At 53.2% G+C, this 23,465-nt stretch overlaps 1 protein-coding gene across 2 annotated transcripts in view; it reads right to left on the bottom strand.

The window, feature by feature from the left end:
- Window positions 1-23,465, bottom strand: part of LOC121272264 (phosphatidylinositol 4,5-bisphosphate 3-kinase catalytic subunit alpha isoform) — a 134,277-nt gene that overhangs the window by 18,766 nt on the left and 92,046 nt on the right. For both annotated transcript variants that reach the window (XM_041178807.1, XM_041178808.1), the window contains exons 9-12: window positions 15,633-15,785; window positions 12,213-12,347; window positions 10,890-11,014; window positions 8,345-8,426 (exon numbers count right to left, since the gene is read on the bottom strand). In XM_041178807.1, coding sequence (XP_041034741.1) covers window positions 8,345-8,426; window positions 10,890-11,014; window positions 12,213-12,347; window positions 15,633-15,785 — 495 coding nt within the window. The remainder of the gene's footprint in view (window positions 1-8,344; window positions 8,427-10,889; window positions 11,015-12,212; window positions 12,348-15,632; window positions 15,786-23,465) is intronic.

Here is a 23,465-nt window from a genome sequence, read left to right as displayed (position 1 = left end):
TTCCAGAACACGCAAATGCACCACACTGAGCCAGACTGAATCTTAAATTGGTTGTTAGCGTAATTTTCAGCACACTTGAGGGTTATTTAGCAAATGCTGTCCAATCGGGGAATCACATCTAATGTTGGACGCTGTGTTTGGAGTTTGCAAGCACGGGCTGGTTGTGTACGGTCTGTACCCTGCCCATTGCAAACAGGGGAAGGGACATGCTGTTTGGCAGTTAACTGTTAGTCACCACCACCTGCTGTGGTGGGATTTGAACCCATGCCCCCAGAGCATTAGCCTGGGTTACTGAACTCTAGTCCAGTGACATTATCACTGTACCATTTGCTCTCCAAAAAGGGGCAGGGGAAAGAAAGAGCAGGGACTAACTGGATAGCTCTTTCAAAGGAGACCTGCGCTCGATGGGCTGAATGGCCTCTTTCCATGCTAGCTTTTCCCTCCAATTTCACACACCTGCACGGCCCAGACAAGAACTTCCAGTGAAATTCAGATTGGGAAAGGTTTAAAAGTGCATGAATGAACACCCCGGCTGCCGATCGTTCATTTGTTGTAAAGAGTAAGGCTTAAAATAGCTTTGGCAAATCAACAGCTTTGTGCAAGTAGACAGATTTAAGGGTGACTGACAGTTTCTTGTCAAAAAGTTTCTGGTAGCTGCAGAATTCAGAACCACAATGCCTTTCTCTTCCGCGTTCGGTCCTTGGGCCCCAACTGTTTACAATCGATATTAATGACTTGGATTCGGGGGTAGAAGGTACTATAGCTAAATTTGCAGATGACACCAAAACAGGTGGGAAAGTAAGTTACAATGAAGAAATAAGAAATTTACAAATGGATATGGACAGGTTAGGTGAATGGGCCAAAATTTAGCAGATGGAGTTTAATGTGGATAAGTATGAGGTTATCCATTTTGGATAATGGAGAATAAAAAGGTAACTTATTATTTAAATGGAGAGAAACTTCAGAATGCTTCAGTGCAGAGGGATCTGGGTGTCCTGGTGCATGAATCACTGAAAGCTAGTATGCAGGTACAGCAGGTAATAAGGAAGGGAAATGGAATTTTGGCATTTATTGCTAAAGGAATAGAACATAAAAATAGGGAAGTGTTGTTGAAACTGTACAAGGCATTGGTGAGACCGCACCTGGAGTACTGAGCATAGTTTTGGTCCCCTTCCTTGAGGAAGGATGTAGTTGCATTGGAGGTGGTTCAGAGGAGGTTCACTAGATTGATTCCAGAGATGTGGGGCTTGTCTTATGAGGAGAGATTGAGCAGTTTAGGCCTATACTCGCTAGAGTTTAGAAGGATGAGAGGAGATCTAATTGAGGTATAGAAGATACTAAAGGGGATAGACAAAGTAGATGTGGAGTGGATGTTTCCCCTTGTGGGACATTCTAGAACGAGAGGCCATAGTTTTAGGCTAAGGGGTGGTAGATTTAAATCAGAGATGAGGAGCAATTACTTTTCTCAAAGGGTGGTGAATCTGTGGAATTCACTAACTCAGAGCAGTGGATGCCGGGGCGCTGAATAAATTTAAGGGGGAGATAGACAGATTTTTAATTAGTAACAGGTTGAAAGGTTATGGGGAGAGGGCGGGAAATTGGAGTTGAGGCCGAAATGAGATCAGCCATGATGGTAATGAATGGCGGGGCAGGCTCGAGGGGCTGAATTGCCTACTCCTGCTCCTAGTTCTTATGTGAAATGAGTTATTGCTTATGTCACTTTATTCTCTGTAATTCCAAGAGAAATTCACCTCCTCTCTCCGAGTTCCTCTGATCGTTTCGCCACTGCGACCCTCCCCCGTACTTCCCCCCTCCCCGTAACCACAGCGAGCAAGATGCGAAAACCCGCGGGGGGGGTTAAAAAAACACACTTTGACAGAAACCAAGCAGGGCCTCCGCGCAAATTCACCCCACGGTGACCCTTCTGATCATATGAACATACGAAATAGGAGCAGGAGGGGGCCACTCGGCCCCTCGAGCCTGCTCCGCCATTCAATAAGATCATGGCTGATCAGTTTGCGTTTCGAATCCCACACACTCTCGCCTAACCCCGATTTCCTTACCTAACAAGAATCCACCTACCTCTGCCTTAAAGGTATTCAGTGGCCCCGCCTCCTGAGGCAGAGAGTTCCAAGCTCGCACAACCCTCAGAAAAAAAATTCTCCTCATCCCTGTCCTAAAAGGGCGACCCTTAATTTTACAGCAGTGCTCCCTGGTTCTGGACTCACCCACAAGAGGGAACATCCCTTCAACGTCCACCTTGTCAAGGTCGTTCAGGATCTTGCATAATTCAGTCAAATCCCCCCCTCCCTCTTCTAAACTCCAGTGCAAACAAGCCCAGTCTTCATAAGACAACCCACTCATCCCAGGTATCAATCTAGTAAACCTTCCTTTAAGCCACCTCCAATGCACTTACATCCTTCCTTAAATAAGGAGACCCAAACTGCACACGGTATTCGAGATGCGATCAGTCTGTTAATTCTTTATATTAAAAGAATGTCTGAATTATCCAAACGTTACTATCTTTAAGGGATTTTTTTTTCCCCCCGAACCCTCAGAAAAGTTCAGAAACAGAAACCATTCTTATTTTCTCCCCAAGCTCATCTTTGCCACCGGACGTGACAAGGCAGATTGCAGACCTGCTTTGGGGAATCTCTGTGGAACTTCACCACCAAGAGCAGCAGCCAGGCCTTAAGCAGCCACAGGATGGTACATGAACACAGCTCTCAGGACAAAAAAAACGGAGAGGGGAGGAACGAGTTACCCTTGCGGAGGGTGAATGCACAGGCTAAAACACACCGCTGGACTGAAGGAAGGCTGAAGCTAACTCCTCCACCCCTGGAGTGAGTTCAAGTGAACCTGCTCTAAACTGTGCAATTCAGAGAGGAACTCACTGCCTGAAAGGGTGGTTGAGTCAGAAACTCTTGTAACATTTAAGAAGTGTTTAGACATTCACTTGCGTTGCTGTAGCCTCCAGGGCCAAGCGCTGGAAAATGGGATTAGTGCAGTCAGATCTTTGCTGACTGGCGTGGACACAATGGGCCAAATGGCCTCCTTCTGTGCTGTAAACACCTATGAGTCACTTGACTGGTTCCTGGGATGAAAGGGCTTGCCTTTATGAGGAAAGGTTAAAGAGGCGGGGCCTGTACCCATTGGAGTTTAGAAGAATAAGAGGCGACCTTATTGAAACGTATAAGATTGTGAGGGGGTTTGACAGGGTGGATGCTGAGAGGATGTTTCCCCTCATGGGGGAGTCTAGAAGTAGGAGTCTCCCATTTAAGACGGATGAGATTGTTTCTCTCTCAGAGGGTCCTAAGTCTGTGGAATTCTCTTCCCCAGAGAGCAGCTGAGGCTGGGCCAATGAACGTATTCAAGGCCGAGTTAGAGAGGCTTTTGATAGACAAGAGAGTTATAGAGGGCAGACATGAGAGTGGAGTTGAGGCCACAATCAGCCACGGTCCTACTGAATGGCAGAGCAGGCTCAAGGGGCCGAATGGCCTACTCCTGTCTCGCGTTCTTGTGGAATATCAGGAACTGCTGGGATTAACGCCTACAAACCTTGCAACGACCATCAGAACAACAAAGGCAGGGGGGTGGGGTGGGGGGGGACCATCTCAAGAAAGTTATTGGAACCAGAGCCACTCAGCCCCATTTCATCTGTTTTATCTCAAGAGCAGTGGAACAGTTATCCCACTAGGGAGAGATTCTCAGAGGCAGAGTCAACATTCCTGCAGCCGTCACAGAAACACAGGAGGAGGCCATTCGGCCCATCGAGCCTGTGCTGGCATTTTGAAAGAGCAGTCCAGTTGGTGCCATTCCCCCACCATATCCTGAAAATCTTTCTTCCACGTATTTATCCAATTCCCTCGTTTGAAAGTTCCTGCTGAATCTGCTTCCCGCCGGACCACAGCAACTCGCTGCGTCAAAAATAACTCTCCTCACCTCCCCCCTCTGGTTCTTTTGCCGATTCTCTTCAGTCTACGCCTCTCTCTGGCTGCCAGCCCCTCCTGCCGCTGTAAACAGTTTCTCCTTATTTACTCCATCGAAACCCCTCACGATAAGACACCGCACCACTATATCAAATTCTCCTCTTAATCTTCTTTACTCCGGGAAGAACAAGCCCCAGCTTCGCTACCTTCCACCCAAGTCCCTCACCGTTCTGGTGAGCTTCCCGATGCCTGCTCTCCCGGACTGGGCGCAAGGCTCCAGCTGGAGCCGGGTCAGTGAGTTGTAAAGGCTCAGCGCAACTGCCTGGTTAACTCCTTCCTAAACCGTTTTGGTTCTGATTTTGCGGTGTCCGACAGGTTTAACCTTGCTGCGGTCCGAAATTTGCAACCGGGGCACAATTTTCACTCGGGGGGGGGGGGGGGGGGGTGGTGGGGGGTGGGACGGATTCAGTCCCACCAACCCCGGAAGCAGGTCGTTGGCGGGCACAAGGGGTGCCCCCCCCACCCCCCGAGTGCCAAGTCCAGCCGGCTGGAAGGCCTGCCTCTGTTTCTCTGGTGCAAAATTAAGGCTGTCAGGCCCTCTAGCCCTTAACCCCACCCACTCCCCACGCCATCTTCACGCCAACTCATGCACCCACCCGACACCCCCATGGCTCTTCATACCTTCCATACCCACTCATCCAGTATACACCATGTACAGAGCCAATGAGCCAGAAAGCAACAATGGCATGTGTTGAATTGCTCACAAAAAAAACACCCATTCACAAATCTTTTGAATAAAAACCCCGTTGTTCCTACAACCCTATAAAAAAGTGTCAACCAGACACACTATTAAAGTATCAATAACAGAGGCTTCAAACGCTTCACAGCAATTAATCTTGTGCAAATAAAGATTGAGACATTGACAAAGGAGATCACAGAAAGAAATAATAACCACTTAAAAATGCCAATCAAGGAAAGTCAGCCGTTCTCTTCAGTTGTCAAACAGAAACCCCTACTGAGTCCTTTGAGGAGTCTGGACCATCAAGCAAGCATATATAATGAGGCCATCCAGTTCCATTGAGAGTTCTTCCACCTGTCCTTATTATGTATGCTTAGCTGAGAGCCCAGACTCATAAAAGGGTTATTATCTCAGTTAAGGGGTTGTGTCTTGAAAACCATTAACTTTTCTTCACTGACGAGTTTAGTTGCATCTAATAAGCTGTTCTTTCTGTGATCTCTTTTGTCAATGTCTCAATGTTTACTTACGCAAGATGAAGAGGGTGTGAAGTGTTTGAAGCCTCTGTTATTGATACATTTGACAGTCTGTCTGATTGATATTTTCCTCGGGATGTAGGAACAGCAGTTCTTTTTCAAATGACGATTTGTGAATGGGTGTTTTTTCCCTCCTGAGCAGTTCCACACATTGGTTATGTACATCTTGTACACTGGGTGAATAGCCATAAGTTGGCATAAGGGTCTATGAGGGGCCATGAGGGGTGGGGTCAGAGTCATGAATTGGGATGGCATGGGAGACAGGGCCGGGGCGCGGGGGACACGCGGGGGACAGGGCCGGGGCGCGGGGGACACGCGGGGGACAGGGCCGGGGCGCGGGGGACACGCGGGGGACAGGGCCGGGGCGCGGGGGACAGGGCCGGGGCGCGGGGGACAGGGCCGGGGCGCGGGGGACAGGGCCGGGGCGCGGGGGACAGGGCCGGGGCGCGGGGGACAGGGCCGGGGCGCGGGGGACAGGGCCGGGGCGCGGGGGACAGGGCCGGGGCGCGGGGGACAGGGCCGGGGCGCGGGGGACAGGGCCGGGGCGCGGGGGACAGGGCCGGGGCGCGGGGGACAGGGCCGGGGCGCGGGGGACAGGGCCGGGGCGCGGGGGACAGGGCCGGGGCGCGGGGGACAGGGCCGGGGCGCGGGGGACAGGGCCGGGGCGCGGGGGACAGGGCCGGGGCGCGGGGGACAGGGCCGGGGCGCGGGGGACAGGGCCGGGGCGCGGGGGACAGGGCCGGGGCGCGGGGGACAGGGCCGGGGCGCGGGGGACAGGGCCGGGGCGCGGGGGACAGGGCCGGGGCGCGGGGGACAGGGCCGGGGCGCGGGGGACAGGGCCGGGGCGCGGGGGACAGGGCCGGGGCGCGGGGGACAGGGCCGGGGCGCGGGGGACAGGGCCGGGGCGCGGGGGACAGGGCCGGGGCGCGGGGGACAGGGCCGGGGCGCGGGGGACAGGGCCGGGGCGCGGGGGACAGGGCCGGGGCGCGGGGGACAGGGCCGGGGCGCGGGGGACAGGGCCGGGGCGCGGGGGACAGGGCCGGGGCGCGGGGGACAGGGCCGGGGCGCGGGGGACAGGGCCGGGGCGCGGGGGACAGGGCCGGGGCGCGGGGGACAGGGCCGGGGCGCGGGGGACAGGGCCGGGGCGCGGGGGACAGGGCCGGGGCGCGGGGGACAGGGCCGGGGCGCGGGGGACAGGGCCGGGGCGCGGGGGACAGGGCCGGGGCGCGGGGGACAGGGCCGGGGCGCGGGGGACAGGGCCGGGGCGCGGGGGACAGGGCCGGGGCGCGGGGGACAGGGCCGGGGCGCGGGGGACAGGGCCGGGGCGCGGGGGACAGGGCCGGGGCGCGGGGGACAGGGCCGGGGCGCGGGGGACAGGGCCGGGGCGCGGGGGACAGGGCCGGGGCGCGGGGGACAGGGCCGGGGCGCGGGGGACAGGGCCGGGGCGCGGGGGACAGGGCCGGGGCGCGGGGGACAGGGCCGGGGCGCGGGGGACAGGGCCGGGGCGCGGGGGACAGGGCCGGGGTGCGGGGGACAGGGCCGGGGCGCGGGGGACAGGGCCGGGGCGCGGGGGACAGGGCCGGGGTGCGGGGGACACGGCCGGGGCGGGGGAGACACACGGGGGACAGGGCCGGGGTGCGGGGGAGACACACGGGGGACAGGGCCGGGGTGCGGGGGAGACACACGGGGGACAGGGCCGGGGTGCGGGGGAGACACACGGGGGACAGGGCCGGGGTGCGGGGGACACGGCCGGGGCGGGGGACAGGGCCGGGGTGCGGGGGACACGGCCGGGGTGCGGGGGAGACACACGGGGGACACGCGGGGGACACGGCCGGGGCGCGGGGGAGACACACGGGGGACAGGGCCGGGGCGGGGGAGACACACGGGGGACACGGCCGGGGCGGGGGAGACACACGGGGGACACGGCCGGGGCGGGGGAGACACACGGGGGACACGGCCGGGGCGGGGGAGACACACGGGGGACACGGCCGGGGCGGGGGAGACACACGGGGGACACGGCCGGGGCGGGGGAGACACACGGGGGACACGGCCGGGGCGGGGGAGACACACGGGGGACACGGCCGGGGCGGGGGAGACACACGGGGGACACGGCCGGGGCGGGGGAGACACACGGGGGACACGGCCGGGGCGGGGGAGACACACGGGGGACACGGCCGGGGCGGGGGAGACACACGGGGGACACGGCCGGGGTGCGGGGGACAGGGCCGGGGCGCGGGGGACACGCGGGGGACAGGGCCGGGGTGCGGGGGACAGGGCCGGGGTGCGGGAGAGACACACGGGGGACACGGCCGGGGCGGGGGAGACACACGGGGGACACGGCCGGGACGGGGGAGACACACGGGGGACACGGCCGGGGCGGGGGAGACACACGGGGGACACGGCCGGGGTGCGGGGGACAGGGCCGGGGCGCGGGGGACACGCGGGGGACAGGGCCGGGGTGCGGGGGACAGGGCCGGGGTGCGGGAGAGACACACGGGGGACACGGCCGGGGCGGGGGAGACACACGGGGGACACGGCCGGGACGGGGGAGACACATGGGGGACACGGCCGGGGCGGGGGAGACACACGGGGGACAGGGCCGGGGCGCGGGACCTTGCCTTTCAAACGGTTTCCAAATCCAGACCATCGCTCACGGCTCCTCTGACTACGAGTCATGGAGAAGCTGGCCCAACTCCATAAGAATGGCAAGGGGGCTAGGAGATGCCTAACTCTGCAACGGAGCCAGCCAGGTCGGGAGCGCAGGGTGTGACCTCGTTTCCTGCAAACTATTCCCACGTCAGCGAAAACTGGGGGACGCCGGGAATCGGGCCCTGTCTGCCATTTCTTCCTTTTATTTTATTTTAAATGCCTCTGTGAAAATCTGGGTCCATATCTTTGCCAGGACCTTGTGGGCTTGCAGATCCCTCTTAACCAGGAGATGCACGTAACACAAGGCAGAGGTCAAGCACACGGTGGCAAACTGTGCGTGGGACCCGCGGAAGGCAAGAGCACGCAGCAGCAGCAAGCGTTCACGACTGCTCTCGTGCCCCGGTCAGAGACTCGCGCTTATGAACAGCGGGCCTCTCGCTGTATCCCCCCTGAGCACAGATATCGGGGGAGAATCACCCCAGAGCCTTCGTTACCTGAGCCACCTCATCCCGCGAGTTCCACTTCACAGACAGCAGCAACTTGGGGAGCGTCTCGGGTATGTTCACACAGTAATGTCTGAAAAGGCAAATAGAGACAAGTTACGCAATGTGGGATCGCTCCTCCTGACCACCCCCACAACACTCCCGGCATTCCCTCGTTTTCTCTCGCTCCCTTAAAAGGCGCCACCTCGACTGGGAAGCCCCCATGCATTCTGCCCATTCTTCAGGCGCGACGCTGAACATTTGAAGTCTGTTCAACTACAGAAGGCATCGTGGGGGAGACAGGCGTTTGGGCAGAGTGCGAAACACTGGCTACTTCCTCAAGCCTCCCTCTCTCTCGACCGAGAAGGTCGTGCGCTCAAATTCCATTCGAGACACTCGAGCGCGGAATCCAGGACTGAGGGAACACTGCACCCTCTGAGTGGGTGTGTCTTTTGGGTGAGATATTAAACAAAATCTATTCACTCTAGGATGCAAAAGATCACTTGGCACCACTTGAAGAAAAGCAAGGAGGTCAGCCACCAGTACTGTACCCCAGTGACAGACCCGTCCCCACCAGTACTGTACCCCAGTGACAGACCCGTCCCCACCAGTACTGTATCCCAGTGTTATACAGTGACAGACCTGTCCCCACCAGTACTGTACCCCAGTGTTATACAGTGACAGACCTGAACCCACCAGTACTGTACCCCAGTGTTATACAGTGACAGACCTGAACCCACCAGTACTGTACCCCAGTGTTATACAGTGACAGACCTGAACCCACCAGTACTGTACCCCAGTGACAGACCCGTCCCCACCAGTACTGTACCCCAGTGACAGACCCGTCCCCACCAGTACTGTACCCCAGTGTTATACAGTGACAGACCTGAACCCACCAGTACTGTACCCCAGTGTTATACAGTGACAGACCCGTCCCCACCTGTACTGTACCCCAGTGTTATACAGTGACAGACCTGAACCCACCAGTACTGTACCCCAGTGTTATACAGTGACAGACCTGAACCCACCAGTACTGTACCCCAGTGTTATACAGTGACAGACCTGAAACCACCAGTACTGTACCCCAGTGTTATACAGTGACAGACCCGTCCCCACCTGTACTGTACCCCAGTGTTATACAGTGACAGACCTGTCCCCACCAGTACTGTACCCCAGTGTGATACAGTGACAGACCTGAACCCACCAGTACTGTACCCCAGTGTTATACAGTGACAGACCTGAACCCACCAGTACTGTACCCCAGTGTTATACAGTGACAGACCTGTCCCCACCAGTACTGTACCCCAGTGTTATACAGTGACAGACCTGAACCCACCAGTACTGTACCCCAGTGTTATACAGTGACAGACCTGTCCCCACCAGTACTGTACCCCAGTGTTATACAGTGACAGACCTGAACCCACCAGTACTGTACCCCAGTGTTATACAGTGACAGACCCATCCCCACCAGTACTGTACCCCAGTATTATACAGTGACAGGCCCATCCACACCAGTACTGTACCCCAGTGTTATACAGTGACAGGCCCATCCACACCAGTACTGTACCCCAGTGTTATACAGTGACAGACCCATCCCCACCTGTACTGTACCCCAGTGACAGACCTGTCCCCACCAGTACTGTACCCCAGTGTTATACAGTGACAGACCCGTCCCCACCAGTACTGTACCCCAGTGTTATACAGTGACAGACCCGTCCCCACCAGTACTGTACCCAAGTGACAGACCTGTCCCCACCAGTACTGTATCCCAGTGTTATACAGTGACAGACCTGTCCCCACCAGTACTGTACCCCAGTGTTATACAGTGACAGACCTGTTCCCACCAGTACTGTACCCCAGTGTTATACAGTGACAGACCTGTCCCCACCAGTACTGTACCCAAGTGACAGACCTGTCCCCACCAGTACTGTACCCCAGTGTTATACAGTGACAGACCTGTCCCCACCAGTACTGTACCCCAGTGTTATACAGTGACAGACCCATCCACACCAGTACTGTACCCCAGTGTTATACAGTGACAGACCCGTCCCCACCAGTACTGTACCCCAATGTTATACAGTGACAGACCCGTCCCCACCAGTACTGTACCCCAGTGTTATACAGTGACAGACCTGACCCCACCAGTACTGTACCCCAGTGTTATACAGTGACAGACCTGTCCCCACCAGTACTGTACCCCAGTGTTAAACAGTGACAGACCCATCCCCAGCAGTACTGTACCCCAGTGTTATACAGTGACAGACCTGTCCCCACCAGTACTGTACCCCAGTGTTATACAGTGACAGACCCATCCACACCAGTACTGTACCCCAGTGTTATACAGTGACAGACCCATCCACACCAGTACTGTACCCCAGTGTTATACAGTGACAGACCTGTCCCCACCAGTACTGTACCCCAGTGTTATACAGTGACAGACCCGTCCCCACCAGTTGGAGCCGCACTCATCCAGGCAAATGGCCAGAGTATCAACATCTCGCTCATCATAATAGTCCTGGTCCCCCACCCCATTACCCGACCCCACCCACTCCATTACCTGTGCCTCCAAAGGAAGTCCTTCTCTTGCTCTGTGATCTCAGACAGTGAGTCGCGATTATAGATGTTCCGCAGCTGCTCGATATCGCTGTCAGTCAGATTACTGTCCCGCGCCAGGCGATTGCTCTGAAAGATACCACGGGAGTGATCAGGCAGGATGCTAACGGCCGACGTTATGCAGGGGCAGCAATTACATCCTCACCCATCTATCGGGAAGCTGCCAAGACTGGGCGGCAATGCTGGCTTCACGCTCCATCCTACAGTGCCTTCTATTTACTTCAACCCAAGGCAGTGTGGGGGGAAACTGGCACTCACATGGCCAACATTCCACGAGTTTTCCAGCCGGAGAGTTAGGTTAGAAGGGACCCCTGAAACTCAGTGGGAATAATTCCGATCTTGGACAATATGACATTGGCTCCCCGTGCAATATCTCCCTCCAATTTACGCTATTATTGAGGGCAACAAAAATGAGAATGAAAGTCAAGAGAGCTGTTTAGCTTGAGACCAGAAGGAGGATATTCAGTCCCTCTCGAGCCAGTAGCACAGGACCAGGAGGAGGCTATTCAGTCCTTCTCAAGCTAGTGGGACAGGACCAGGAGGAGGCTATTCAGTCCCTCTGGCCTTTCCACCATTCAATTAGATCACGGTTGTATTTTAACTCCCATTATTCTACTTTTGGCCATATCGCTCGATATCGTTACCCAACAAAAATCTATCCCCCTCAGTCCTGAAAGTCCTAACCAACCCTGAGCTCCCACAGCTTTTGGGAGGGTTGGGGAGTATGGGGCAGAAGTTCCAGGTTTCCCTGCACTTACCCCTTTGTGTGAAAAAGACGTTCTTTTGATTCCCTGCTAAGTGGCCAGGGCTAATTTTAAGATTATGTCCCCTTTATTCTGGATCCCCCCCACCAGAGGGGATAGGGTCCCTCGTTTCTAATCCTTTCACATCGCTGGCGAGTGGGATCTTGCCGTGCATAAACGAGCGGACCCCCCCTGGTTCCTACGTTAAATGGAGTCTACCCTTCAAAGAACAAAGTACTTAATTAGTTGTGAAGCCGTCTGGTACACCCAGAGGTCGTGACAGGCGCTATACGAATGCAAGTCCATTTTCTTTCCGTTTTGACGCATTCGCGATTGCTCTCTCTCCCATTTTAGCCGCCGGAGTTTGGGAGGCAGGTTCAAGAGCGAAGCCGAGGAGCAGCGAGATGGCCCTCAGAGAGGACACACTTACTGTCTGACCAACCACTCCGGCCCCCGCATCGAATTCCTTCCTGCAGGGAGGGCCCTAACTCGACTTTGGCCAGTCCAGTGGCCGGCTCACTTACCAGGCCCACCAGGCAGTAATTAAAACCCAGCTCCCTCGACATGCTCCAGTTAGCGTGTTCCTCAATCTCCGCGGCATCCGGGAACTTCACGGAGTTACTGAACCAGTTGAACTCCAGCTCCAAGCACGGGGTTTCCTGAAAGGGCAAGGGAACCAGAAACATCAGCTCGAGAACTCTCCATGTCTACGAAAAAAATTAAAGCACCGCTGGCCTCAATGTCACCCGACTCAGGTAACGCCCGACCACAGGGGAGGTCAAAAGTTGCGTTCCTGTTGCTATGGGCCCTTGCCCAGCGGGGCGCTCCGTCTCCTCGGTCAGCAGGTCGAGGGCTCGCGTTCTGCTCTAGGACAAGGTTGCAGAGTTGTGGATGGAGTGCTCAGCTGCAGTATGAAGTGGCAAAACCACAATCACAGCCTGTGAATCCCCGCCGTGCATATATATTTAAAAAAAAGGAAACGGGCAGGGGATTGGCGCCAAGGGGAGTGATTTTCAAGAGAAGGGAGCAGGGGCAAGTAGAGAGAGAGGGCAGAGGGAATGTGTTTCTCACGTGTCGGTGCAGATTCGATGGGCCGAAGGGCCTCTTCTGCACTGTGAGATTCTGTGACAGGACCTCAAAGTGGGTACAGCACTTTGCAAGAGACAGCACGGGTGCGATGGGCTGAACAGCCGCCGCTGTGCGCTCTCTGAGTGTCCATGACGCCGAGCCTCAGTCCCAGCTGCAGTAGAGTGACGCCCGAGGGCTGGTTGGGCCTCCCTGACGCCGGCGAGTCCGGCCGGCCAGCTGAAACCAGCAGCCTTCCGGCCCGGCGATCGGCCGATTGGACTCAACCGTGTGCGAGGAGCGGAAAGGCTGTGCGCCACCCCCCCCCCCGGCCGACACGCCAGGGCCGTTAACCTTGCGCTCGGGGTGCAGGCGCTGTTGGTCCTCGTGGGGGGGTGGACAATAGCGTCGGCTTGAGAATCAGAAAGATATTTCAGCAAAGGACGGACGGACAGAAAGGAAGCGGGAACGGGAAAGGGTGTTCCCACGACCTTACGTGGTAGTGATCATGGGGGGACGGGAGAGGGGGAGGGGTGCTGCTGAGGTAACTTCAGTAACAACACGGCCTACAACAACAACTTGCACTTATATAGCACCTTCAATGTAACAAAACGACTCGAGGTGCTTCACAGGGTTGGACTAAGGGCCAGGGAAGGGGATATTATAGCAGATTGGCTAAGAGCTAGGTTTTAAAGGAGTGTCTTAAAGGAGGAGAGGTTTAGGGAGAGAATTCCAGGCCCAGGCAGCTGAAGGCTGGGAGATGGCGATGTTGTGGGAATGCCACTGAACTGGTCATCCAGAGGCCCAGGCTAATGCTCTGGGAACAATGGTTTCAAATCCCACCACGGACAGCTTTTTTAAATAATCATCCACGGGACGTGGGCTTCGCTGGCTGGGCCCAGCATTTATTGTTCGACCCTAATTGCCCCTTGAGAAGGTGGTGGGTGAGCCGCTTTCTTGAGCCGCTGCAGTCCCTGTGGTGTAGGTATACGCACCGTGCTGTTAGGGAGGGAGTTCCAGGATTTTGACCCAGCGACAGTGAAGGAACGGCCGATATATTTCCAAGTCAGGATGGTGAGTGACTCGGAGGGGAACTTCCAGGTGGTGGTGTTCCCCATGTGTCTGCTGCCCTTGTCCTTCTAGATGGTAGAGATTGTGGGTTTGAAAGGTGCTGTCTAAGGAACCTTGGTGCATCTTGTAGATGGTACACACACTGCTGCTACTGTGCGTCAGTGGTGGAGGGAGTGAATATTTGTGGATGGGGTGCCAATCAAGCGGGGCTGCTTTGCCCAGGGTGGTGTAGAGCTTGTTGAGTGTTGTGGGAGCTGCAAGTGGAGAGCACTCCGTCACACCCCTGACTTGTGCCTTGTAGAAGGTGTGTTACTCTCCGCAGAATTCCCAGTCTTTGAACTTGGTACAATTTTAATTCAGTTAAAAAATCTGGAATATAAAATATCCTCGGTAATGGTGACCATGAAACTATCGCTGATTGGCACTGAAAACCCACCTGGTTCACTAATGCCCCCTTTAGGGAAGGAAATCTGCCCTCCTTACCCCGGTCTGGCCTACACGTGACTCCAGACCCACACAGCTAATGTGGCTGACTCTTAACTGCCCCCCTGAAATGGGCCGAGCGAGCCCGCTCAGTTCAAGGGGCAATTAGGGATGGGCAGCAAACTCTGGCCCTGCCAGCGACGCCCACCATCTCATGAAAGAATAAAGAAGAAGGGCAGGGTCAGCATTAAAAAAAAAAACTGGGGGGTTTCAGAAGGCCCGAGTTAGGTAGGTAAACCCTGGCCCGCTCTGCTATTTTATTCTTCAAAAAAAAAGGTCAAGAATGTTGTCAGGGTTCCCAGGTGAGGTCGTGTCAGGGAGACTGACCATCCTGTCGGAATGCCAAGGGCAGAGTTCTGGATGAGCTCACGGAGGACGGCAGACGGCGGGGGGCGGGGCGGATGGGAGCGGTCGGATCTACGGGCAAGTCTGGGCGAGGGCTGCAGCAGCAGATAAGCCGAGGCACGGGGAGAAGCGGGTGATGTTACAGGAGGTGGGAGAAGGAAGCCTCTGCTGGGGGAAAGGCTCTGGTTTCGGTGGGCCAGCACAGGTTTAAATAGGACAAGGAGGGTGTGAACAAGCGCAGCCCAAGATGACCAACGGGGAAGGGAATCGGTAGCTCAGGAGCAGAGCTCTCGGCAGTCGTTCCAATGCTTAAACGGAGCAAAAATTACAGAGCTCATCCAGGACTGGGCAGCAGACAAACCAATCTGATGACATAGAGGCAGCAGAGTGGTCGACAGAGGTGGTGCCAACGTAGAGCTGGGCGTCCCCGGTGCCTGGGGTGCCAGCGGCGCCTCAGTTGGTAACACTCTGAACCACAAGGGTTGCAGGTTCACGAATCGGTCCAGGGCTTGAGCACAAAAATCGAGGTGGCGCTGAGGGAGGGCTGCAGTGTCAGAGGGGCGGCCTTTTGCATGAGGCGTGAAACCGAGGTCCCGCCTGCCTGCGGGGCTGGGCGTAAAAGATCCCATGGCCCGCTATTTCGAAGGAGAGCTCCCCCTCCGCCCAATAATTCTCTCCCAGTCAATGACGTCATCGCACTGCCGCTGGTGGCATCTTGCTGTGCGCAAAATGGCCGCCAGGCTTCCTACGCGACAACAGCAGCTACCCTTCAAAGACACTTCGTTGGCCGTGAAGTGCTTTCAGATGTCAGGTGGTCACACGAAACGCTAATATGAATGCAAGTCTTTCGTTTCAATGTGGGACCTGGCACTGCGTTACTAAGCGGTTCTAAGTGGTAGCGTGCGGATTAGGAACAGGAGGGGGTGTGGGGATGGATGATATTATCGTCCTCAGGGCCTCACGCGACGCAGCTGCCTCACCTTGTTGGGGTTTGATCCCGTCACTCCAATGGGATTCAGTAGGTCCTCTAGCCCATGAGGCACTGGCCACAGGTTCAAGGCCATCTTCCCCGATACCAGGTTATCCATATAGTCAAATAGGTTCACGTTCCCCCAGGCCAGCGGACAGTGTTCCTGTGCAGGATGAATTCAGAAAATTAATGGCTCATCAACGCTACAAACCCACCCCCCCCCCGCCACCAACAGGGTTGAGGGCGCAGTCAAGAACACAAGAGATGGGAGCAGGAGTAGGCCACTTGGCCCATCGAGGCTGCTCCACTATTCAATACGATCAAGACTGATCTTGGTCTTCAAATCCATTTTCCACCTACTCCCCATATCCCTTGATTCCCTGAGACCCCAAAACTCTGTCTGTCCCAGCTTCAAACGTATTCAACACAGGAGCATCCGCAACCCTCTAGGGCAGAGATTTCCAAAGATTCACAACCCTTTGAGTGAAGAAATTCCTCCTCATCTCAGTCCTAAATGATAGACCCTTTATCCTGAGACAGGAGTGAGTCATCAGTGGCTATATAAGAGAGAGAGAGAGAGAGAGAGAGAGAGAGAGAGAGAGAGAGAGAGGGGCTAAGAGAGAGAGAGAGAGAGGGGGGGGCGCTAAGAGAGAGAGAGAGGGGGCTAAGAGAGAGAGGGGGGCTAAAAGGAGAGAGAGAGAGAGAGAAAGAGGCTAAGAGAGAGAGAGAAAGAGGCTAAGAGAGAGAGAGAGAGGGGGGCTAAGAGAGAGAGAGAGAGAGAGAGTGGCTACAACAGAGAGAGGGGGGCTAAAAGAGAGAGAGGGGGGCTAAAAGAGAGAGAGGGGGGCTAAAAGAGAGAGAGGGGGGCTAAAAGAGAGAGAGGGGGGCTAAAAGAGAGAGAGGGGGGCTAAAAGAGAGAGAGGGGGGCTAAAAGAGAGAGAGGGGGGCTAAAAGAGAGAGAGGGGGGCACGTAGACCTGAGACCACTCCTGAGTGAGACGTAGGTTGAGCGAACAGTTGGAAATTTGGTTCGGATGGGAACTCGGTGGAGAGGGACAGATAGGTGCTACTTATTCTACTTTCTTTCAGCCTGCAGTAGTTGGCGAGCTTCCCTTCCTTGTCTCCAAGCTCGATCGAGTGTAACTTTCTATCACTTTGTCTGTGTGAGTTATAACTAATTAACTGAATAAGGTTGGACAGAAACAGCAGGGCTAGTGGTGTGCCGTGACTACAGCACGTGAGAATCTGGAATGCACTGCAATCCCGGACAAATATAAACAAAATCCAACAAATCCAGTCAGGGCTACAGAGCTGCTACGAGGGCGTATGGTGGAATGGTGGTTATGTTACTCGGCTAGTGATCAGGAGGGCTGGGCTAATGATCTGGAGAGATGAATTTAAAATCACACTGTGGCAGCTAAGAGAATCTAAAAGCAATGAATTAAATAAATGTGGACTTATAAAGCTCCTCCCAGTAATGGTCGCCATGAGACTATCACCGATTATCATAGAAACCCCGTCTGGTTCACTAATGCCCCCTTTAGGGAAGGAAATCTGCTGTCCTTACCCGGTCTGGCCTACACGTGACTCCAGACCCACACAGCGATGCGGCTGACTCTTAACTGCCCCTCTGAAATGGCCAAGCGAGACACTCACCACCAACGATTAAAAAATAAACCTGGTACAGCGATAAACCCCCACTCCCATCACAAGGGAGGTTCACTGGGGAAAAATACACCCCTGTAGTTTTACATCTATGTTAGAGAGCAGACCGACATCAAAATGTCTCGACTAAAACATAGGCTTGCGGATAAAGTTGTGAAAATTGGGTTATTATTGGGAACCGTAGAGGACGAGCCCCTTAAATACTGTAATCATCAGCCCTGATCCCAGAACATCTCCCCAGCCCATCCCTCCTCGACTGTGAATTCTTCTCCACAATCTTTCATAATACTGTGATATCACAATGGTCATTCCCTATCGAAAGGGGAATCAAATCAGCCACGATCCCACTGAATGGCGCAGCAGACTGGAAGGGCTGAGTGGCCTACCCCTGATCTTAATCGGATGTCCTTCTTGGAGTATTCAGCTCTTGCTCCTCCTCTCGATATCCGCACCCAGTTCTCACAGGCTTAAGACCTTTACAGCACAGGAGGAGGCCATTCGGCCCATTGTGTCCACACCAGTCAACAAAGATCTGACTGCACTAATCCCATTTTCCCTGGAGGCTATAGCAGCACAAGTGAATATCTAAATACTTCTTAAATGTTATGAGAGTTTCTGACTCAACCACCCTTTCAGGCAGTGAGTTCCAGACACCCATCACCCTCTGGGTGAAAATATTTCTCCTCAGCTCCCCCATCTTAGCCTTTCACCTCTTACCTTAAACCTACAGCCCCTGGTTATTGACCGCTCTAATAATGGAAAAAGTGCCTTCCTATCTACTCCTCAATCTTACGCACCTCTATCAGGTCCCCTCCCAACCCTCGCTGCTCCAAGGGAAACAACCCCAGCCTATCCGATCTTTCCTCATAGCTCAGACTCTCCAGCCCAGGCAACATCCTGGTGAATCTCCTCTGCGGCCCCCTCCAGTGCAATTGCATCCTTCCTATAAACGTGACGACCAGAACTGCACACAGTGCTCCAGCTGTGGCCTCACCGTTGGAAGAAGATGATTACCGCGCTCTCTCCGACCTCAGTGTGATGCTTTCCCCTGATCGAAAACGGGCACAGGCCGTAGGACTATAGAAAAGTTTCGGCGCAGAGAGAGAAAAAAAAAGAGGCCATTCAGCCCATCGTGTCTGCGCTGGCCAAACAAAGAATAAACTCGCCGCTCATGTTTAATCCCACTTTCCAGCACCTAGTCCGTAGCCTTGCCGGTTACAGCACTTCAGGTGCAGATCCAAGTACCTTTTAAATGAGTTGAGTGTTTCAGCCTCAACCACCAACTTAGGCAGCGAATTCCAGACACTTGCCACCCTCTGGGTGAAAAAGGTTTTCCTCATGTCCCCTCTCATCCTTCTACCCATCACCTTAAACCTATGCCCCCCTGGTAATCGACTCCCTCAGCTAGGGGAAACACTTATTTTCTGTTTACCATATCTAAGCCCCTCAATCTTGTTCACCTCAATTAGGTCAGCCTCCTCTGTTCTAAGGAAAACAACCCCAGCCTGCCCGGTCTCTCCTCAGTTGCTGCAATTTTCCAGCCCTGGCAACGTTCTTGTAGATCACCTCTCTGCACTCTCTCCACAGAAATTATATCCTTCCTGTAGCTCCTTAAATTCCCTCCATTTACCCCGTCTTCTGTAAAATCATTCTGAAACACCATTTTGCATTTCTACATACGAGCTAGGAGCAGCAGTAGGCCACTCGGCCCCTCGAGCCTGCTCTGCCATTCAATAGGTTCATGGCTGACCTGAATGTAACCTCAACTCCACATTCCTGCCTACTCCCGATAACCTTCCACCCCCCTTGTTAATGAAGGATCTATCTAGATCTGCCTTAGAAATATTCAAAGACTCTGCTTCCACTGCCTTTTGAGGAAGAGAGTTCCGAAGAGGCTCAACCCTCACAAAAAATTTCTCCTCATCTCTGTTTTAAATGGGTGACCCCTTAATTTTAAACAGTGACCTCTAGTTCTAGATTCTCCCACAAGAGGAAACTTCCTCTCCACGTCCACCTTGTCAAGACCCCTCAGGATCTTGAAGGTTTCAATTAAGTCGCCTCTTACTCTAAACTCCAGTGGATACAAGCCTAACCTGCCCAGCCTTTCCTCATAAGACAACCCACCCATTCCTGGTATTAGTCTAGTAAATCTTCTCTGAACTGCTTCTAACACATTTACATCTTTCCTTAAATAAGGAGACCAATACTGTACACAATACACCAGATGTGGTCTCACCAGTGCCCTGTACAACTGAAGCATAACCTTCCTACTTTTGTAATCAATTCCCCTCACAATAAATGATAACACTCTATTAGCTTTCCTAAATACCTGCTGTACCTGCAAACTAACCTTTTGTGATCCATGCACTAGGACACCCAGATCCCTCTGCATCTCAGAGCTCTGCAATCTCTCACCATTTAGATAATACACTTTTTTATTCTTCCTGCCAAAATGAACAATTTCTCATTTGCCCACATTATACTCCATTTTGCCAGATCTTTGCCCACTCACTTAACCTGTGTCACTTTGTAGCCTCCTTACATCCCCTTTCACAATTTACTTTCCTGCCTATCTTTGTGTCATCAGCAAATTTAGCCACCATCCCTTTGGTCCCTTCAGCCAAGTCATTTATATAAATTATAAAAAGTCAAGGCCCCCCCAGCATTGGTCCCTGTTGCACACCACTCATCATATCCTGCCAACCAGAAAAAGACCCATTTATGCCAACCCTCTGCTTCTTGTTAACTGGCCAATCTTCTATCCATGCCAATATGGTACCCCTTACATCATGAGCTTTTACTTTCTGCAATAACCTTTGATGTGGCACTTTATCAAATGCCTTCTGGAAATCTAAGTACAGGACATCCACCAGTTCCCCTTTATCCACAGCACATGTGACTCCTTCAAAGAACTTCAATAAATTGGTTAAACATGATTTCCCTTTTAAAAAACTATGTTGACTCTGCCTTGAATTTTTCTAAGTGCCCTGCCATAACATCTTTAATAACAGCTTCTAACATTTTCCCTGTGACATATTGTAGTTTCCTCCTTTCTGTCTCCCTCCCTTTTGGAATAAAGGAGTTATATTTGCTATTTTCCAAACTAATGGAACCTTCCCTGAATCTAGGGAATTTTGGAAAATTAAAACCAGTGCATCCACTATCTCACTAGCCACTTCTTTCAAGACCCTGGGGTGAAGCCCATCCAGACCCGGGGGTTTGTCAGCCCACAGTCCCTGGTGATTGTAATTTTCCTGAGTTCCTCCCTCCCTTCCATTTCCTGATTTACAGCTATTCCCGGGATATTACTTGTGTCCTCTACAGTGAAGACCGAAGCAAAATACCTGTTTATTCATCCACCATCTCCCTACTGTCCATTATCAATTCTCCAGATGTTATAGGACTATAGGACCAACACTCGCTTTGTTAAAAACAAAAACAGAATTACCTGGAAAAACTCAGCAGGTCTGGCAGCATGCTGCCAGACCTGCTGAGTTTTTCCAGGTAATTCTGTTTTTGTTTTGGATTTCCAGCATCCGCAGTTTTTTTGTTTTTATCTCGCTTTGTTAACTCTTTTCTTATTTAAATATCTATAGAAACTCCTACTATCCGTCTTTGTTACTAGCTAGCTTTCTCTCATACTCTAATTTTTCCGTCCTTATTAATCTTATTGTCATTCTTTGCTGTTCTTTAAATCCTTTCCAATCTTCTGACCTGCCACCCGTCTTTGCGTGATTATCTGCTTTCTCCTTTAACGTTTTTAGTTAACCACGGATGATGGGCCCTCCCCTTGGAATTTCCCTTTCTCATTGGAAAGAATCTGTTCTGAGTATTCTGAAATATCCCTTTAAATGTCTGCCACTGAACTTCTGCTGATGTATCCCTTAGCCTCATTTTCCAGTTCACTTTAGCTAGCTCTGCTTTCAAGCCCACAAAATTGCCCTTATTAAAGTTTAAGATATTAGTTTTGGACACACTCGTTCCTCCCTCAAAATGTCTGTAAGATTCAATCATATTATGATCGCTGCTACCTTGGTTGCCTACACTAGGAGGTCATCAATTAATCCTACCTCGTTGCTCAATGCCAGGTCTAGTATAGCCAGCTCTCTGGTTGGCTCCAGAATGTGCTGCTCTAAGAAACTATCCTGAAAACATTCTATGAACTCATCTACGCTACCTTTGCCCATCTGATTTTTCCAGTCTATATGTAGATTAAAATCCCCCATGATTATTGCTATACCTTTCTGACAAGCTCCCATTATCTTCTTTTATACTCTGTCCTACCGTGTAGTTACAATTAGGGGACCTGTACACCACTCCTACAAGGGACTTCTTGCTTTATCAATCCTCACCTCAACCCAAACTGCTTCCACATCCTGGTTTCCTGAACTTAGGTCATCCCTCTAATGTTCTAAAACCATCATTAAATTAACAGAGCCACCTCCTCCACCTTTTCCTAACTTCCTGTCCTTCCGAAATGTCACATACCCTTTAATATTCAGGTCCCAATCCATGTTATCCTGTAGCTGAGTCTCTGTCATGGCTATCAGATCATGTTTATTTAATTTCTATTTGCGCTCAGTACCACTGCTTTGTTTTGAATGCTACATGTGTTTAGATACAGAGCCTTTAGTTTTGACCTTTTATTATTTTTGTAGCACCTAGCCTTATCTCCTGACACACTCTTAAAAACGTAGCCTCTGTCCCTTCCTGTCACAATCTGATTTCCCAATCAATATCATTTCCTATATTAATACCTGTCTCTCTTGCCTTGTCTCTACTCTTTGGTTTACCCCATCTTCCCCAATTTGATCCCCTGCTCCCACTATTCAGTTTAAAACTCTCTCTACTTCCCTAGTTGTGCAGCTTGTGAGGATGCCAGCCCCAGCACGGTTCAGGAGTAGACTGTCCCTACGGTACAGACCACACTTTCCCAACACTGGTGCCAGTGCCCCACAAACCGGAACCCACTTCTCCCACACCAGTCTTTGAGCTACACATTCATCTCTCGAATCTTATTTCTCCCATGCCAATCTGCACGTGGCTCAGGTAATAATCCGGAAATTATCTTCGCGGGTCCGCTTCTTAATCTGGGGCCTAGTTGGTCATACTGACTATGCAAGAACCTCCTTCCTCAACCTGTCCATGTCACTGGTACCTTATGTGGACCACAACCACTGGATCCACCCCCTCCCACTGCAAGTTCCTCTCTAGCCCTGAGCGAACGTCCCAAACCCTGACACTGGGCAGGCAACGCAGCTGTCTGGACTTTCGCTCTTTGCTAGAGAGAGGGCACAGAGCGGGCACCAGCTCGTTGCCACTAGAGTGGGCACCAGCTCATTACCACTCGCTGTGTCAAAAAAAAAGTTCTTCCTCACATACCCCCTACACCCCTTGCCCAAAACCTTAAATCTGCGTATCTTAGTCCTTGTGCCAGCTTTTCTTTGCCAACCTGATCTGAACCTGTCACAATCTTGTCCACCTCTATAAAATCGCCCCTCAATCTCCTTTGCTCCAGAGAGAACAAGCCCAGCTGCTCCAGCCTTACCTCGGAGCTAAAACTCCTTCATCCCTGGAGCCATTCCGGTAAATCTCCTCTTCGCCCTCTCAACGAACCTCACCATCCTTCCTGAAGCGTAAATGGACACAATACCCCCAGCTGGGGCCTAACCGGAGCTTTATAAAGATTCAGAACTACTTCCCCTTTTTTTCTTTTGTGACTCTGTGACACCCAAGATCCCACATGCTTTGCCCCAATCTGCCTTGCCATCTTTTAAGGATCGATGTTCCGGGTCCCTACACTCTCTTTACAGCTGTGCCATTAAAGGTCCATATTATCGCTCCCTTCTGCTCAAATACATCCCATCGTCGATGCTGGTTACATTGAGTTTTGAAAACTTATTTCAGGCAAGAACCATCCCCGTCACGTGGCGGTGGTCAGTTACAGTTCGCTCGGGGGGGGGGGGGGGGGGGGGGGGGGGGGGAGCGGTCAGAGTTGCTATGGCAACGTGCACTTTTTACACGCACGTTGTAGACTGGGGCTCCGAACAGTGGTGGCAGAGGTTCCAACTCTCCTCCCGTCGCGCGGCTGACCAGGAATCTCTCCCGCTCTCACCGCGCGCGATCGGAGGGCGTGCAGGGCTGATTTTCAATCCGTTTTGGCCGGGGGCCGCGACTGC

This window comes from Carcharodon carcharias, chromosome 33 (assembly GCF_017639515.1).
Source record: "Carcharodon carcharias isolate sCarCar2 chromosome 33, sCarCar2.pri, whole genome shotgun sequence".
In the NCBI taxonomy this organism is placed as follows: Eukaryota; Metazoa; Chordata; class Chondrichthyes; order Lamniformes; family Lamnidae; genus Carcharodon; species Carcharodon carcharias.
The sequence above is the reverse complement of the archived record's forward strand: the minus strand, read 5'-3'. Positions and strand labels throughout refer to the sequence as shown.